The sequence below is a fragment of the Clarias gariepinus genome, chromosome 2 (genome assembly GCF_024256425.1).
Source record: "Clarias gariepinus isolate MV-2021 ecotype Netherlands chromosome 2, CGAR_prim_01v2, whole genome shotgun sequence".
Classification (NCBI taxonomy): domain Eukaryota; kingdom Metazoa; phylum Chordata; class Actinopteri; order Siluriformes; family Clariidae; genus Clarias; species Clarias gariepinus.
The window spans coordinates 13,499,680-13,517,281 of NC_071101.1; the positions used below are offsets into that span (position 1 = coordinate 13,499,680).

Here is a 17,602-nt window from a genome sequence, read left to right on the forward strand (position 1 = left end):
TTTAGAAACAAATAACCGATAGGAGGTCAAAGTTAATGTCGCAGGTATTGAATAGGCTAAGGGAAAAGTTTTGGTTAATATTAGCTGATGCTATAAAACATCATAGTGTCTTTAAATACAGCCATGTTTTATAGTTAAAGTAAGAGCACACAAAATGTTATGAGAATCTACAGGATTGGGACTAAACAGCCGTGTTTCCATAAGAAAAAACATTTGTTAGTGAGACTGAAAAAAGGCTTCAGTTTGCTAGGGAACATTAGGAAGGGACATTGGAGCAATGAAAGGTCATGATGAGTTCATGCTGATACCCTATTCCAGAGGGAATTGAACTGGCCACTAGTGATGACCAGATGAAGGTGTCGAGGCTTTCCAGCCAATAGTTTCACCATTCAAGGGCTCTGTGTACTGCCATCTGGTGGACAGATTTTGTGTAGCAACTAGATCGTAACATGGCAAGCAGCACAGTTAATATGTACAGTACATGCAGCTGCAATGTTCAGGGAAATGTTTATTCACATAATCAACATCTGTGAGTTTTTGAATATTAACTAGGACGCCACGAGCTTCAGTTTAAGCGTTGAACGAGTCGGTCACGTGGTAACGGCAAAAAAAACGAACGCTTGGTCATTGGTCACGTGATTCCGGCAAAAACGCTTGGTCATTGGTCACGTGACTCCCAGGGAACCGACACGTGCCTCGAAGCGAGGATTCATTTGGACACGCCCCCTTCTTCTGCGTCATAGTAACGACACTACTGGCCACCACATTGCACTCCACTAAAGTTAAAGGTGGTCAAACAAAACAGTTTGAGAGAATTTCATTGTCTAAAACACACTGCCTGGCCAATAGTAATGGGTGTTAGAGCTGTTGGAAGACTTTCTTTTTCAGTTGTTCAGTCACCTGGTGCTTCTCCTGTATTTTTTCCTGAAGGGAGATGTGGTCTCCTGCTCTTGTAGCTCATCCACCTCAACAGCCGTCATGGAAGATGCATTCTGAGATACATTTCTCCTCACCGTGGTTGTAAAGTGGTCAAGTTATCATCATCACCAGTTTGGCCGCCAACAAGGCATTTCACTGGATCCTTTTCACACCATTTTGTGTTAGTAAACACTGGAACCAGTTTTATTTGAAAATCCCAGGAGATTAGCAGTTTTAAAGCATAAAATAAAACAACCTTGTAGCACCAAAGTCACTGAGATGATTTCTTTCCCCTCTATTTTTATGTTTGATGAGAATATTACCTGAAACTCTCAACCAAAATAAAGCAGGTGTTTCTTGTATCCAGTATAATGGGTGTCTGTATTTATTAGCATCGTGACTAACAAGCCAAGTTGGGAAACTGCACACTAAATGCTAAATTCACAGACTGATTTGTCTCAGTTTGAGTTCATGCACAAGTTATAGTCAAACCGACAGAAAGCAATAACAGAGCCAACATTAATATAATAGCACATTTATTTTTCATTTGACTCAGATGTATTTATTACAGGCAGGAAACATGGAGGACAGAAAGGCTAGAGTAACTCAGTGAAAAGTTGCGAGGGGACTGAGGGTGCATTGGTATGGGATATAAGTGTGTCTCTGTGGTCAGTGTTCAGGACTGCGGTGTCCTTTTCTTGATTTCTTCCACTAGGTCAGCCCTGGACACATCCACCTGTGGAGGACAAACATGATATTACTTTACAGTGCACTGTTTTAACCGTGTGCATTAGTCATCTCATCTCAAAATTCAGCAAATATGGAAATACGAGTGACATTTAAGTCAAACCGAGACTTTTGATTGTGCAAAATACAACAGAACAGTTATAAGACTGAACACTTTCATTTCTCGATATGATTTGCTGCTACACTAATGCACTTATTCCAGTGCTTTACTAGTGCTTTGATGCCATCAAGGTAACAATTTTCTCAGAGCCATGATCAGATTGCCTGATTCAGATCTCATACACTGGCCTCCCAGGGACTCCTTTAATGACCCAAATGTGAAAATAACTTGAAGCGAGGTCAGGACTGTACAAGGGACTCCCAGAAGAGTTTCTGTAATGTGCAAGTGGTGCTGCTGAATTACTGTGTGTACAATGTATTACACATGTCGATCTTATCTTAATTTTTATCTATGGATTTTCAAGAATCAGGCGTTTAACTCGCTTAATGTTCATAAGAACAACTGATTTGGGCTCCTTCTTTAAAACCATTTTTAACCAAGTTAATTCTCCTCTCGTACCTCCTCTCGGTTGGCCACGTTGCGCAGTTTGACGACTCCATCTTTGAGCTCCTGTTCACCCAGAATGGCGACCAGGGGGATGCCGGTCTCCTCACAGTGCTGCAGCTGAGTCAGGAGCTTGGGGTTCTTCTTGTACAGCACCTCAGCCTAAGGGTCAAAAAACAGTTCATTAAGTGTTTACATGGTCAATCCCATATGGAAAGTTTGTGTTAAAAAAATATCGTCAATATAGAACGGTTTTTGTATGAAAGTAGCAGCAGTGTACTTGTAATAAATAGACAATGTAAATACATCTTATAAACATTTAAATGCATGTACTGTAAGCAGTAAATTCTGTTAATATACAAATATATATCCAAAGGTCCATTATCCATAAGATGCAAATACAGTCAGGTTCAGCAAATGTTTAGCTTTTTAATAGCCAACTAGTCTTTCTATTCTTGTACTTAGGTTTTCTCCCATTCTTTCTTGCAAAAGGCTTCTAGTTCTGTAATATGCTTTGGTCGTCTTGTTTGCGTTTAAGATCTACCCAAAAATTTTCAAATGAAATCAGGGAACTGTGAACATCAGGCTTCTGTAGATGTTCTGTTGTAAATTTCTGACGTTGTATTTTATGATGGGGATGCAGGTAAAGTTTTCTTCTGCTGAGGTCTTGCGGAACGGTGCACCACCACTCCTGAGTCTGCTTAATCTTCCTGCAGGTTTTCTGCAGTCGATGGGGGTTCTGATTAGCATACAGGCAGTTCTCTCTGAAAATTTTTGTGGTCTTCCAGATCTCATCTTGACCTCCACAGTTCCACTAAACTGTCATCTCTTAATTACATTTCTCACTGTGGAAACTGCAAACTGACAACGCTTTGCTATCTTCTTGTAGCCTTCACCTACACTGTGGGCATCAATAACTTTAATTTTCAGAGTATTACACAGCTGCTTAGAGGAACCCATGGTTGTTGAGTGTCTGCAAGTGTTTATACAAAGTTTAAAGAGTCAAAGTATTTGTAGAACTTTGAAATTGGCATTTTCTAATGATAGCTGTTGCCATGCATCAGATCTAACAAGCTGATTAAGGTCTGAAACCTTGTAAAAAGAATCTCAGACTCTGAAACACAGAGTGCCCAAACTTTTGCACAGTGCCATAATAATGTTTTTATTTTAGTTCAATTTATGTCATAAGAAGTAACTATGCACCAAGACAGACTGTGTTAACATCCTTTCAATAATTTTTTTTTTTTATCAAGGGGTGTCTAAACTTTTGCATAAGACTTAAGGTACCTCCAAATACAGTATTTGTAAACGTTCTCAAGTTCTGAGTATAAAGGCATTTGTAAAGTGCAAGACATATATATAAGCAGTATGACAGTAGTGGACAAAAACTACAAGAGAAGACTTAAAGTTCAAGTTCCTTGAAGAACTTGGCAAAAGCATGATGGAGCCCCTCATTTAAGGGCGCAGACACCTTCCACGAATGCCATCCTTCTGCTGCATCGGTGAAACACAAGCAAGCAACAGCAGAACATCCATAACAACCAGGGAAGAAGGAGGCAAAAATAAGAGCTGCCAACTGAGTGCACCAAGAGGTAAAAAAAATACAAGCTTTGTGTGCCAGAGATGTGGTGTATATATTTACAAAGAACATGCAATGACCTCAGGACAGTATATTACCCAACACGAGACTCATGAGAGGACAAAACTGAGGAACATTGGGATAATCGAAACTAATCTTTTCAGAGCTACATGAGAAAATTGTAAAAGTGTTTATACAGTACATAATTCAAGCATTACTTTTGTAATATACGTAATTAATGTGTATGTTTGAGCTTTTAGTTTTTAGGAAAGAAATCCTACCAGGGACAGAAAAGCCATAGTTTAGGAAGTTTAATGTTTAAAAAAAAAAAAAAAAAAAAAAGACTTCGGTAAAAATTTCAAAGAATTACTCTATGATAAACAGTACACTAGGTTTCTTCTTACACTAGTCAAAGTAATATTTATAGAATGTTTTTTCCTTAAAAAAAAAATGGTATAAGCTGAGGTAAATGATGGCTGCAGGACATACACAGCTAAAACAAGTTAAAAACTTATGTTAACATGAGCTGAAGTTGAAAAAAATATCGAATACAACATTAGGTGATGATCTATTATAAAACATATACTGTTTTGGCGTGTTGTGGTGGGCCTGATCACGAACAACGATGAGACGGCCTACCTGGTGCCAGAGAAACAATCTCCTTCTGAACGTCAGTAAGACAAAGGAGCTGATAGTGGACTTCAGTACAAAGCAGGTAAGGAACTACCAGACCCCCGTCATCAACAGGAGCCCAGTGGAGAGAGTGGACAGCTTCAGATACCTCGGTGTTCACATCACGCAGGACCTGTCATGGTCCTGTCACATCAACACCGTGGTGAAAAAGGCCCGGCAGCGTCTCTACCACCTCAGACGCTTGAGAGACTTTAGACTGCCCTCCAAGGTGCTCAGGAATTTCTACTCCTGCACCATAGAGAGCATCCTGACGGGAAATATCACGACCTGGTTCGGGAACAGCACCATGCAGGTCAGACGAGCTCTACAGAGGGTGGTGCGATCAGCTGAGCGCATCATCCGCACCGAGCTCCCTGACCTGCACTCGATCTACAGCAAGCGGTGCTTGACCAAGGCCAGGAAGATCGTGAAGGACCTCAGCCACCCCAATAACGGACTGTTTACTCTGTTGCGGTCTGGGAAGCGATTCCGCTCCTTGAAGGCCAACACAGAGAGACTGAGGAGGAGCTTCTTCCCGCAGGCGATAAGGTCTCTCAACCACAACCACGAACTAACACAATCTTTCCATAATTGATCAAATCTATCAATCTTTTTACATCCATGGACACTATGGACAATTACACGCTCACCTTCCTTCATATCTACACTACATTTTGTACATTTACATCCTGGACCAGTGCACAAAGTCACTTTAATAACCTCTGCACAAAGACACTTTCTTCTATGCATATTTGCACACCCAGTACAGTATATTTCAATTTGTACAGTATATTTCTATTTTTATGCACATCATATTTCTATTTTTATTTTTAGTTCTACTTTTCCTAGCACATTTCTATTTTTATTTTTAGTTCTATTTTTTCCTAGTTTAATTAAATTTTTTTATTTAATTTCTATCGTATTCTTTTATTTATATTTATTTCTTATTTGTAAACTTTAATTCTCTTTTAGGGTCAATGGCAGTCGTATAAGCATTTCACTACATTTCGTACTGTGTATGTGACAAATAAAATTTGAACAGAGATGACTGTTTTCTCACACACTCACACACACACACACACACACACACACACACACACACACACACACACACACACACACACCTTTACTCCTGCATTCCAGAGCTCAGCTGTCAGTCTGAGTCTCTCTTCCAGGAGGTTCTTCTGTGCTGAGGCCACCAGGACTTGGGTTTCTGTAGTACGAATTTTTTCCGCAGACATCTAGAAAGAGACCGAGCGTTAAGTTAAGCCTTTTATTTGTCACATATACATTACAGCACAGTGAAATTCCATATCCCAGTGTAACTGGGGTCAGCCATGATACAGCGCCCTGCAGCAATTAAACACAAGAATGACTCTCGGAAAAAATAATTGGTTATAATTGGTGAGAAAAACAATGAGGGGGGAATGTGCCATACTAGGAACTCTCCAAATTCTGTGTGTGTGTGTGTGTACACAAATACCTCTGCTTTCTGCTCCATTATAGAGAAGATCCTCTCGATGCCGATGCTGACGCCGACACAGGGTACTTTTCTCCCCTTGGGGTCGAACATGCCCACCAGTCCGTCATAACGGCCTCCGCCTGCCACGCTGCCCACGCTCACCCCTGCCTCGTCCCCTGACGCAGCCCCGTTCTGCTCTGCGGCAGCTGGCATCGCGGGCTGGATGGTCTGAGACAGGACAGCCTCGTAGATCACGCCAGTGTAGTAGTCCAAACCACGTGCCAGGCTCAAATCAAACACCACCTGAGTATTTGTTTGGAAAGTTACAAAAAAAAAAAAAATACACTGGTTTAAACACGGTCATGTTAAAATCATAAACAAAACAGATTATCTCCCGCTCTAATAATAATAAGATTAATTCTCTTTAATTGGGGCTGACATTAATCCCATGAGCTTCGGCAGCTCAGGAGATACACATTAGAAAGCAGAAACTTTTGATTTTTAACCATGCTGTCAGGATAAATATTTTTAGAGGAAGATGTGTGTGTGTGTACTAGTAAATAGTATGCGATATTGGTAAAACATTATTCACGCAGCGCAAGAACTTATAATGTGTTAAACATCACTTTTATTTCAGTATTTAAGATCCAAGTGGAATCCTATAATGTTTGAACACTCCTGATATTAAGTTTTCCCTCACCAGCCCATCCATCGCTCTCTACTCTGACGTCAATAAGACCAAAAAATAGACAGACAGACAGAGCGATGGGGGGGTGGTCGGGTGTTCTGTGTTAATGTTTAGTAATAATCAGCAATTTCACTAACACTGGAGACAAACGCAGACTATTGTCTGCTATTTTACTTTGAATTACCTCATTGAGAACTTCCCACAAGCATATCTAAAAAAAAATTAAACATTTAATCAAGTCCGACCCCTGACCTCTGACCTCACCTTATCTGTAACTTGAAAAAGCTGCAGGTAACTGAACAACTGTTTCATGTCGTTGAGGCCGGCACACGCCTGCTTGTTCTGGGAAAGCCTGGTGTCCTGAAGAAGCCTCTCTGCCAGGTCAAGTCCACCTGCAGCGCACAAAGGGTTAAAGGTCAAAGAAGTTTGCGTGTTCTGTGCATGATGGGTTTCCTCTGGGTACTGGGTCCTACAGATTAGACTAATTGATGTTCCCAAATCGCCGTGTGTGTGTGTTTTTGTGATGGATTAGCACCCTGTTCAGGGTGTACCCCAGCTTGTACCCCAAGTCTCCTGGGATAGGCTCAAGATTCCTACTGTATACACTATGAAGCGGAATAGATGATGAGTGAGAGAAAGAGACAGGCATATAAGAGGAAAGAGAGACAGACAGACAGACAGACAGTGTGAAACACTCAATGGTAAAAATGGAAAGAGAGAGAGAGAGAGAGAGAGGGAGAGAGAGAAAAAGAGAAATTTGGAGAGTGGGAAAGTGAGAGGGGCTGAAGAAAGAGAGGGAAGAGATGGAGAAATAAAGCCAGTGATAAACATGTATAGAGAGCAAAATGGAAAGATGGAGGAGAGAAAGAACAAAGCGTAGGGGAAAAAGAGGAGGGAGGGAGAGAGACACTTAAAGAAAAAAAATGGAGAGAGACGGAGACAAAGAGAAAATGGGGGGACAGAGAGAGAGAGAGGGAGAGAATCAGGCATATTGTGGGAAAATGAGAGAGAGAGAAAGAGAGAAAGACAGGTACAGTAAATCGAGAGTTGGGGAGAGAGAAAAGGATTGGAGAGATGGAGTAAGAAAGCAAGTGAGAAACATGCATGAAAAGCAAAACTGAGAGAGGACAAAGGAAAAGAGAGAGAATTTGTACAACAGAAAAGGAGAAAGAGTGATAGACAGACAGATGCATATTGAAGGAGACAGAAAGACACTGGGAGAATGATACAGACAAAGGCAAGTAGAAAGGGAGGAAGACAGAGAGAGATGAAAAAATATTGAGAGAAGAGTAAGAAAGAAAGAATGAGTGACTGACTCACCCTGCATGCTGACGTACTCCCCGATCTGATTAGCCACTTCTTCAGGCAGGCCTTTTTCATTCACCATTTCGTTCTTCACATCTTCCCATGGCAACTACAAAGACACACACACACACACACAGACACACTTAGTGTAAATATATATACTGCATATTTATAAACATTACACAAACATCTCAAATGTGTTTGAACTAAAACAAGATGTTCCTGAAAAGCAAGAACACCACAGTTTCACGGCTTCGCTCCGCTCCATTCTCTCCAACACATAACACACGCTAATTAGTGAAGGAGGAGGAGGATCCGGTGTGTTAGTTGAGGGAACTTACAGCAAGCTGCAGATCGGGACTGGAGCAAAGCTCTGTAATCTCACCATCAGTGCAACGTCTGTATAATATTCTATCTCGTACAGAGAGGGACGACATGGATCCTATCCCAGGATCATATCCCAGGGCAAGAGGTGAGGTACACCCTGGACCAGGGTGCGAATCCATCCGAACCACACACATACACACAGTCATTCACACACTCCAAGCTATTTGGAAATGCCTAATCTACATGTATTTGGACTGTGGGAGGAAACCGGAGTACCCAGAGAAAACCCACCAAGAACGGGAAGAACATGCAAACTTCATGCACACAGAGATGGGAATCGAGTCTGGGAATCGAACCTGGAGGTGCAAGGAGACAGTGCTAACCACTACACCACCAAACCGCCCATATTGACTGACACTCCCTGCAAAACCTCACAATAATCAGCAGTGTAATGCCCTCGCACAACCCCTAAACTGCATAAAGGTCTCCTAGAGATCGTGCACCACAGAGCCGTTATGGGTCTGCAGCCACGCCCTCGCCCTCCCCCTCCCCTAACTGGAGAAAAATAATGTCTCCTCAGAATATCACAGACGAAGTGTCCCAAGCGCGGAGAAATACTGTACATTTTTGCAGGTGACCCAAAAAAAAAAAAAAAAGCAAAACATAATCGTATTCTAATATCGTCATTTGTGGATTTGATATATTCCATAATTTCTGCTTCAAATTTGTATTTCTACCTCTGTCCTGTCCTCCCCCCCCCCCCCCCCCCCATCTCCTTCCACAAAAGTCTTTCTTCCTATTGGATTTTTCAAATAAAGAAGTTTTTGAGAAACAGCACTGATAGTTGCTGATAGGATCTTAGTACATTGTTCTAGTTTATTATGTTGTTTACGAGGCCGTGCTTGCTTATTTATCTCGCCAGAGTTACCAACCATGGTGGAAAAACTATTCGAGCACGTGTGAGTAAGAATTTAAGTGAGCAAAAATAAAACCTCAGCTTCACGCCCCTTTTTTTTTTAAAGACACGAAAATAACGGCATACTGCTCCAGCTCCGACCAGTCTGTTTAGGAAATGAGATCGCATGTATGTGTGTATAAATCAGGATTGTGATTTATTTACTTATTTTTTATTAATTGCGCAGCACTACTAGAAACCACACCAACCCTGAATTTCTGAAACACACAAAAAAACTGAAAAAGTTTGAAAGACACAAAAAAACTGAAACAGACTGAAAGACACAAAAAAAAAAAAAACACACCATACCATGAGACCATTTCTTCCGCAGTGCACCACGAACTATGATTTTATCAGTGTTGTTTTTTGGGACTGTTTTGCATTTTTATCGATATGTTTAAAAATAATTCCCCTGACTGCCTAATGATGAGCTACAAATCAAATCCCAAAACAATTTGCCCTGAAAAAGCCCTGACATTGCCTGGATGATATCCTGGTGAAGTAAAATCATCTGTGCCTGCATCTACAGCGGAATCTGATCAGTGCTGCATCCAGTACAGGTTTTAACAAGATGCCGTGACATCAAGATGGTTTAGTCTCTCACCTTGTCCAGTTTGTCAACAGTCGAGCAGATGGTGCGGAATTTCTCGTCTGGAACGCCGCACACGGCGAACATCCCGTCCAGGATGCGTCGGTCGTTCACCTGTAACGCAGTGGCAACGAGATTATACTTAATGTGTTTTTAATCGAAATTCAAAATCAAAATTTCAGCATCAACAGTTTTTCACTCAATTTGACAACATGTCCGATGTTATCGCTATTAGTAGCTAACAATTAACAAATACTTATTTTTGTAAATACAAGTTCCGGTTAAGGTCACCAATTTCACACATTATTCTTTAATTATCAATAATTGATTTATACAGTAATTAAAGGTGACAAAAAGCTATTTTTTTTCTTATTTAGTTTTATTTAGGCAGTTTTAGCTGATATCACAGATTGTAAAATTAAATTAAATTAATTAAAATTTAAATTAAATATATATATAAGGATTTTAACTATAAAAATAGGCTTTTATTGGGTGCTTTAGGAACGTAACCAGCGTGAATTGCATCTCTGTCCTTAGCTTGATTTAAAATCAAGGCTGCTAAAAATACAAAATCTACTGTGCAATTGTCCTGTAAGTGCTCTCTCTTGAGTACAAGTTATTATTACTGTTGTTGTTATTACTACTCAGAGGTGGGTAGTAACGAGTTACTCCGTTACGTTTACTTGAGTAACTTTTTGAAAAAAAAAAACAACAACATACTTCTATGAGTAGTTTTATCGCACCATACTTTTTACTTTTACTTGAGTAGGTTTGTAAAGAAGAAACACTACTCTTTCTCTGCTACATTCAGCTACACTAGACTCATTACTTTTCTAACCACTTTAAATATTTCTTTCGTTTTGGCCAGATAAATGCAGCCGTTGAATCTACCGCGTGACTGTGTTACACCAACCAGACGTAGCAACAATAATCACATGACTCATGACCAATCAAACCAATAACCGCATGGAAACACACACAGAAGGGGGATGGGGGAGGGGACGTGTACACATGTTCTAATGTTATTCAAATCTGCTGAGTCATTTGCAGGGCAACTGAATATACAGTATATCTTACACAGGAAATAGTTTACACTGTTCAAACATACATATGTTACCTACAGTAGGGATGTATTTCAAAAGCTTTATATTGTGAAAAAAGTGAGATTAGGAAATTTGTGTTTCTTATTCCTTAATTTGCTCTTTTGTAAAGGTATTTATTTTATTACATTTTTCATTTATTTCATTATTTGGAAAGGTCGCGATTTGTACAATATTTTGTCTGACTGCTTGCATAATTTCCAAAAAAATGTTATCGGACATTAAGATTGAAACAGTTCTTTTTTTTACTCTTAAGTAATATTCTGGACGACTAATTTTTACTTCTACTATACTTAATACTTACTTCTACATTTTTTGGCTACTCTACCCACCTATTATTTTTATTATTATTATTATTTTATTTTTTTTATTATTGTGTGTGCTACTGAGAAACATCATACAAAACTAACAGTATCAGCTAATAAATTTCAATCAGTTAAATTCTTAACAGCAATTACTGATTCATTATTAACAGCCTCCGCCCTGGTTGTTCCATTAAAGGTGAAATAAAGCAATAAATGCGCAGGCACGTCAGCTCTTCACACAATCTATAATGGTAATTTTTCATTAGAAAGCTAAAAACTTGCCATTTCACAATCCCAATTTCAAAAGTGTAATGGGGGTAAACACTTCTGCACCAGTGTTTGCTAAAATCATAAAATCACAAAAATGTTTTCTCCAAAATCCCTAGATCCCAATCTGATCATCAGCACACATATGAGATACATTGGACAAACAAGTGTGAGACCAAGGCCCTGCGAAGCAACACCCCGAGGGACCACAAGGGGAACCCAAAACCTAGGCGGTTTTAATGTTAACGTTTTTAATATTATGTCGGATAGGTGTACATCTTATGCCCCTGACCTTGATGTGGAAGTCGCCCAGGTCCAGCTCACTTAGGATCTCATAAACGATTTTTAAACACTCTGCATCTGGGATCATGGCGTCATACTGACCAGCAATGTCAAAATCCTAAGAATGTAGGAGAGAGAGAGAGAGAGAGAGGGGGGGGGGAGGTAGAGAGAGAGAGTGAGAAAGCTTTAATAAATCTAAATAAAACAAATGTTTATTAAACCAATAGATTAGTGACTTTTAATAATGATGTCATAAAAAAATCTGCATTTAAATAAAGTCCTGCGTTGCTCTCCAGTCACTGCGCCAAAGAACAACGACGAGCAAGGCGGTGTATCGAAGGAATACACTCACACACTGGTAGAACTCTCGGTAGCGGCCCCGGGTCATGGCGGGGTTGTCTCTGCGGTACACCTTGGCGATGTGATAGCGTTTGATGTTAGTGATCTTGTTCATGGCCAAGTAGCGAGCAAAAGGAACCTGAACGAGAAAGAGTTAAGGAAAGCACAACTGCCAGGAGTGATAACAGACAAAACATAATGTTCCACTTAGACTGAACATCAGTTAAGACTAGATGCTGCGTACACAGTAAGCTTATGATGTTGAAAAGATTAACAAAATAAAGTGAACCTACAGAAAGACAGAAAAACAACCTAAAGAAAATACAACAGGTATGAAAGTTGCCTGATTTTCCTGCTTGTTATTTCTCACTAATATCAATAATCAAGCACACAGCGATCTGTGGACATTATGGGAGGGATTAAGCCCGGCACAATAGGTTGTGTAAACGTCAATTAAGTCCACTGCCCTAACAACCGGCTATGATTTTTGTTTCTATAGATAGAGTTAGATAAAACTTTTTATTTTACATCATTTGTATTTTATTTAATAGACCTTCATAAACAACTTTCTGATTTAAATCCTACAGGACAGTTTTAAGATTCCAGTACAAAAAAAAGCACACGGTGAGAGGGAACATCATTAAACTAGGATACAGTTAGGTCGTATCTGAGAGACAGCAGCTCTCCTCCTTGGTCCTTCAGATCGTAGATGAGTTTGGAGTCTTCGCCATATTTCCCCGTCAACGTTTCCTGAGCGCAAAAACAAGCACACGCTTTACTAAAACTTTATTATAACCAGCAGTGCACAAATCCTGAGTTAAAGGTGGAGACATTCCCAGGTAGAATATTAGTCAAGTAAAAGTCCTCCATATACAATAGATACCATTTTCAGAACTTATTACCTTTACTTACTACTGAGCTTTTATTAACTTACCATAACCTCTAAGTCATAGTAAAAAAGTCTCTCTCTCCTTCTTTCTCTCTCTCTCTCTCTAAACTGAGAACATGCTGTTTTCATAACTGTCTAAAACAGGGCTGCATGATTAATTAAAAAACAAAACAAAAAAAAACAATCAAAACTAACATACAGATTTACACAATCTCATTTCTAAAGATGGCGCATATATTCGGATGGATATATTTTCCTGTTTTCGGATCACTTGTAGAAAAAAAAAAAAAGAATAAATTAATTCACCAATCAGGCCAGAGATTAGCGAATGATTCAATTATACAGCCCAATCAAGCTCTCATCTCTGTGTTTTGCTGAATTCAGAGGTTTTATTTTTGATCACTTAAACTGTATTAGAAATTTTGTTCAGGATCTATAAAGTATCTATCTATTTATCTATCCATCTTCGCCCTCTTTCCTGAGCAAACTCAACATCATAAGACCAGCCAATCACATTTTGGCAACCTATTTATGATCGGCTAAGTTTCCCCAATGCACGTGTATCAAACCTTTATATTTTCTTCTGTTGTTGCACTTATCATCGCATGCATTAGTTTATATCATGGTTATATTTATCATTGTATGGTCCACACATATAATATAATAGTCAGTTAGCAGACGGTGATATTATCGCTTTACATACTACACATGACTGTGGTGATGCAACGCAATGCTTTGCAAAACTATAGTGAAGTAGAAAGTACAGATGTTTGTTGTCGGATTTAGTGGAGTTATAGTAAAATGAATCTGCTAATAAAATAACTAGAATAAAGTACAAGTGTATTTTTACACTATTGCTCAAAAATACATCCGGCATCCAAAATACAAAATTATCTCCTCTGAACAGTTGATATTGAGATGTGCCCGCTCTGTAAAGTCTTCATAACGCCTCTAATCTGAGGTGCTGTTGTTACATTAATTGGTGACTTCTGAGGTAACTGTTGACTCTAAATGAACTTCTCCTCTGCAGCAGAGGTACATTTTGCTCTTGCTTTCCTGAGGAAGGTCTTCATGAGAGACAGTTTTATCATGGTGCTTGATGGGTTTTGCAAATACACTTGACACAATACTGTTCCTGGAAGAACTGTTCTACAACTGCTGACCTTCACATCTTAAAACAACAACTGACCGTCGTTGTTACATAATTACCTAATTCCATAGCTTTGAAATCCTCGGTATTGTTGTAGAATACAGAAAATAAATCACTAAACAAAAACAAAGAAATCTGCAAATGATCCCAAACTTTTGCACGGTAGTGTGTGTGAAAACTATACTTACAAAGTTAACACACTTAGTTACCTTTCACCTCTGATTATAACATATTATCGCTAGAAATGCTGTTTAAGCAGTGTTAATGCTGAAGATCTTTCTGTCTCAGACATTACACTGTGTGTCCTGTGCGTGTCCCCAGGTGTGTACCTTAAGCTCGAAGACAGGAGTGTCGATGGTTTCAGCACCATGGCGTTTAAAGCAGCTGATGATAATGTTGAAGACCTTCTCTCTGATGGCCATCTGTTTGGGGTTGTAGTCCCTGGTCCCCTACAAAAATACGCACACACACACGCATAAGCATAAGCATTTGCGTCTGAGTGTCAGAGTATAAAACTACTGTTTAAAAAAAATATATATAAATAAATAAATAAATAAAAACATTATTGCTCCTACCTTCGGTGTCTTGAGAACAAACGTTTGTTTTCCATCGTCTCCTCCAATACGAGCCTTTAGCTCTAACAGTTTGGCAACTTCTTCATCGATCTGCGAGTGAGGGAAATGAAAAATGCAAGAAAGAAAAATTATAATTATTTAGTTTCACATACATCACAAATAATCTCACATCATCACAGTTTCATTCTTCCTACCTGAGATACCGTCATCCCAGAAAGGCAGCGCAGTGGGCGGAGCCAAGGTGAAGCCCGGCGTCCCGTCAGTCCAGCACAGAGACGCGCACACACCAAGCCGAGAGTGGCCATTTTTCCAGAAGCGCACACACACACAAGGTTCACCAGAGTTCACGAGCAGGACATCGTCCGGGCGATAAAACACAGTTTGAAACCAGTCCAGTGTTCAGGTGGGCGAGACAGCGGTGATGATGATGATGATGATGGAGTATAGAAGAAATAGGGAGGAACCGCAGCAGCAAGCAGGAAGAACAGGAGAAAAGTGGTGAGCGACCCTAGCACTAGGGGCATCACAGCATCAAGGAAGCAAAACATGAGAGCAAGGCGTCAAAAATCAAGCGCACTCTAGTCGTCTTCTGCATGCAGAATTTTGACACACTGACTGAGAGACGTGCTACACTATTGAGGTCCTGAGAGTTGTGAGAGAGCTGGACAGACTAAAGGACTAAAGGGCCGCTCGCATGAACATAATGAGTAAATAATTCTGACTTTCAGTAATACTTCAGATTAATACACAAGCCTGAATTTCATTCGAAAACTGACAAATGCAAGAAACAGAGAGGGGAAAATCGTTTCAGCTATGATTAGCAATCAGCTACTAACCAGTTGGTCAGCTAGTGACCAGAATTGTCTGTTTTTTTTTCAGCCAGTGATTGGTAATCAGCCGCAGATATAAACGATTCTGTACCGAGCGCAGAAACTTCAAAGTGGCGCAACAGAAACGCATTTTTATAGCGTTACATTATCAAAAATCAAGTGCGTTAAAAGCCTCCAATCTGCCTTTATCTCAAAACTTAGTGAGTTTAGCAAATTAGTCTCAAACCCACATGCTTAGACCAATCTCAAAACACCATGAGCACTACTTAGTCGAACATTACGTGCGTTAGAAGCCGCACGCGCCTGTGTGATCGCAGACACTCAACCTGCGCGCTCTCTGTCAGGTTGAGTTTTAAGATGTTGTAGGTGATCAAAAAGGTAAAACGATGTCGTTTCTCAATATAGCGCGCTCTGAACTATTTACACTATTAAGAAGTAGTAGTTATGGTGGATGACAGATATCCGTGCTGCTCAGTTCAATGTCAAACTCTTTTATTTGAAGTTAGTTTGTATTGTTTAAAACCTTTTTTTAAAAAAAAAGGTTTAAACTTGTAACAAAATTTGGGGGGGAAGTAAATACTGAATCGGGAGCAAATGGTACCTCGGCATACGAATGCCCCGCCTTAAGAACAAAAATTTTGCAGCATGCGAAGAAGCACTTAGGCGTACAAGCAACCAAAACAACATGAAGGCCGGCTTGCGCCTTTGTTGTTAAGTTGGGCGCACTACCGGGAACCGTTCAAACCTTGTTTGCGTCCTTGTAAATCCTAACAAAGCGAGTTCACATATTTTTTTGTGCCACTTTCAGTTTTGCTTTTAAAGCAACTGGTGCCAAGAGGAATTATAAATCAACAGTAAATGAGGTCGGACGTCTATTTTTTTTTTTTAACATGTTTTTTTTCCAAATGTTTCGATTGCTTTTATATGCAAACATATGATTATAGTGTTAGAAATTGGTAATATCTATATTTACATTGTTTCTTATGGGAAAATGGACAAAATTTCACGGATTACATTCGCATGCCGAGGTATTTACAAAATCATACTACTTATAGAATCACAGTTTTAAGGTATTGTAATAATACTGTATTGGGATGTGACTGGTGATTCCAATACCTAATGAGAATTAGGAAATGGATCACTGATACACCCGTTTGCTCCATGACCCAGTGATCATCATGTGGAACAGGGTCACTCACTTGTCAGCCCAGGGTCATGTTCAAACCCCATGGTCATGTTCAAAGCCCAGACAGGAGGGCTTGGCCCTGAGCCAGCACTGACAGCTCTATCCTTTCTTATTGCATCAGCTCCTGGCTAACACTCATTAGCAAAAAGCTAAACCCCTACATCACCTATTCCACCCCTTACTGAATGATCACACCGTTATAAAACAATACCCTCACTGTATAACTACAGTCCCGTTTATGTTGTTGAAGATAAAAGCACATGTTATTAGCAACCGGCCGTTAGCTACGTCACGCGAGTCATCATCGTATCGGCTTTGATATAAAACACTAAACAGAGTAATAAAATGGGATATGGTGCACACAGACCTGTTCCTTGGTGGCTTTTTCTGCTTTAAGTTTGCGGACCACCTCTCCTTGTACTTTAATCGCTTCCTGTATCTGCGCTTTGTCGGCCATGGTGCTTCTGCAGTAACACCGGTTCAAGTCCCTTCTGGTCTCTACGCCTGTGCATGCGCAGATACTCAGTCACTCAATCACGCACGCACGCACGCACTCCACCGTCGCGCACATTATACGTCAGCGCCAGTAAAGGATAGCATCATCATCATCATTATTATTTATATATATATATATATATATATATATATATATATATATATATATATATATATATAGTTGTAAAACAATACCCTCACAATAAAATTATTATTATTATTATTATTTGTTGGCTTATTCTGTCTATTGTTATCATTTATATAAAAGTGTTAAATTCATCAAAATATTTATTAATAAATTTACATTATTATTTTTTTATTATTTATTTTAAATATTTAGTTTTTTTTTGTTTTTTACATGTATTTATTTATTTATATAAAAAGGAATGAATATACAT

General features: G+C 39.5%; 1 protein-coding gene across 2 annotated transcripts; it reads right to left on the reverse strand.

Moving 5' to 3' along the window:
• Positions 1-1,437: 1,437 nt before the first annotated feature.
• hars (histidyl-tRNA synthetase) lies at positions 1,438-17,228 on the reverse strand. 2 transcript variants are annotated; one of them, XM_053491200.1, is made up of 14 exons: positions 17,077-17,216; positions 14,888-15,207; positions 14,694-14,783; positions 14,448-14,567; positions 12,734-12,829; positions 12,093-12,218; positions 11,751-11,858; positions 9,802-9,900; positions 7,931-8,024; positions 6,875-7,002; positions 5,944-6,225; positions 5,585-5,701; positions 2,225-2,371; positions 1,438-1,654 (listed from the first exon to the last, which is right to left on the reverse strand). In XM_053491200.1, exons 2-14 carry the CDS (start codon positions 14,996-14,998, stop codon positions 1,595-1,597), a joined length of 1,578 nt encoding a protein of 525 aa, XP_053347175.1. In that variant the 5' UTR covers positions 14,999-15,207; positions 17,077-17,216; the 3' UTR covers positions 1,438-1,594. The 2 variants fall into 2 exon arrangements, with proteins under 2 accessions (XP_053347175.1, XP_053347176.1); XM_053491201.1 differs by lacking the exon at positions 14,888-15,207 and having other exon boundaries at positions 17,077-17,228.
• Positions 17,229-17,602: the final 374 nt, after the last annotated feature.

Bases quoted from the DNA above. Each gene is read 5' to 3' on its own strand.
- hars (XM_053491200.1), bottom strand. From the start codon at position 14,998: ATGGCCACTCTCGGCTTGGTGTGTGCGCGTCTCTGTGCTGGACTGACG. The intron at 14,784-14,887 runs GTAGGAAGAATG...CCTCACTCGCAG, and splicing joins CTGGGATGACGGTATCTCAG to ATCGATGAAGAAGTTGCCAA. The intron at 8,025-9,801 runs GTGAGAGACTAA...GTGTCTTTGTAG, and splicing joins CTGTTGACAAACTGGACAAG to TTGCCATGGGAAGATGTGAA.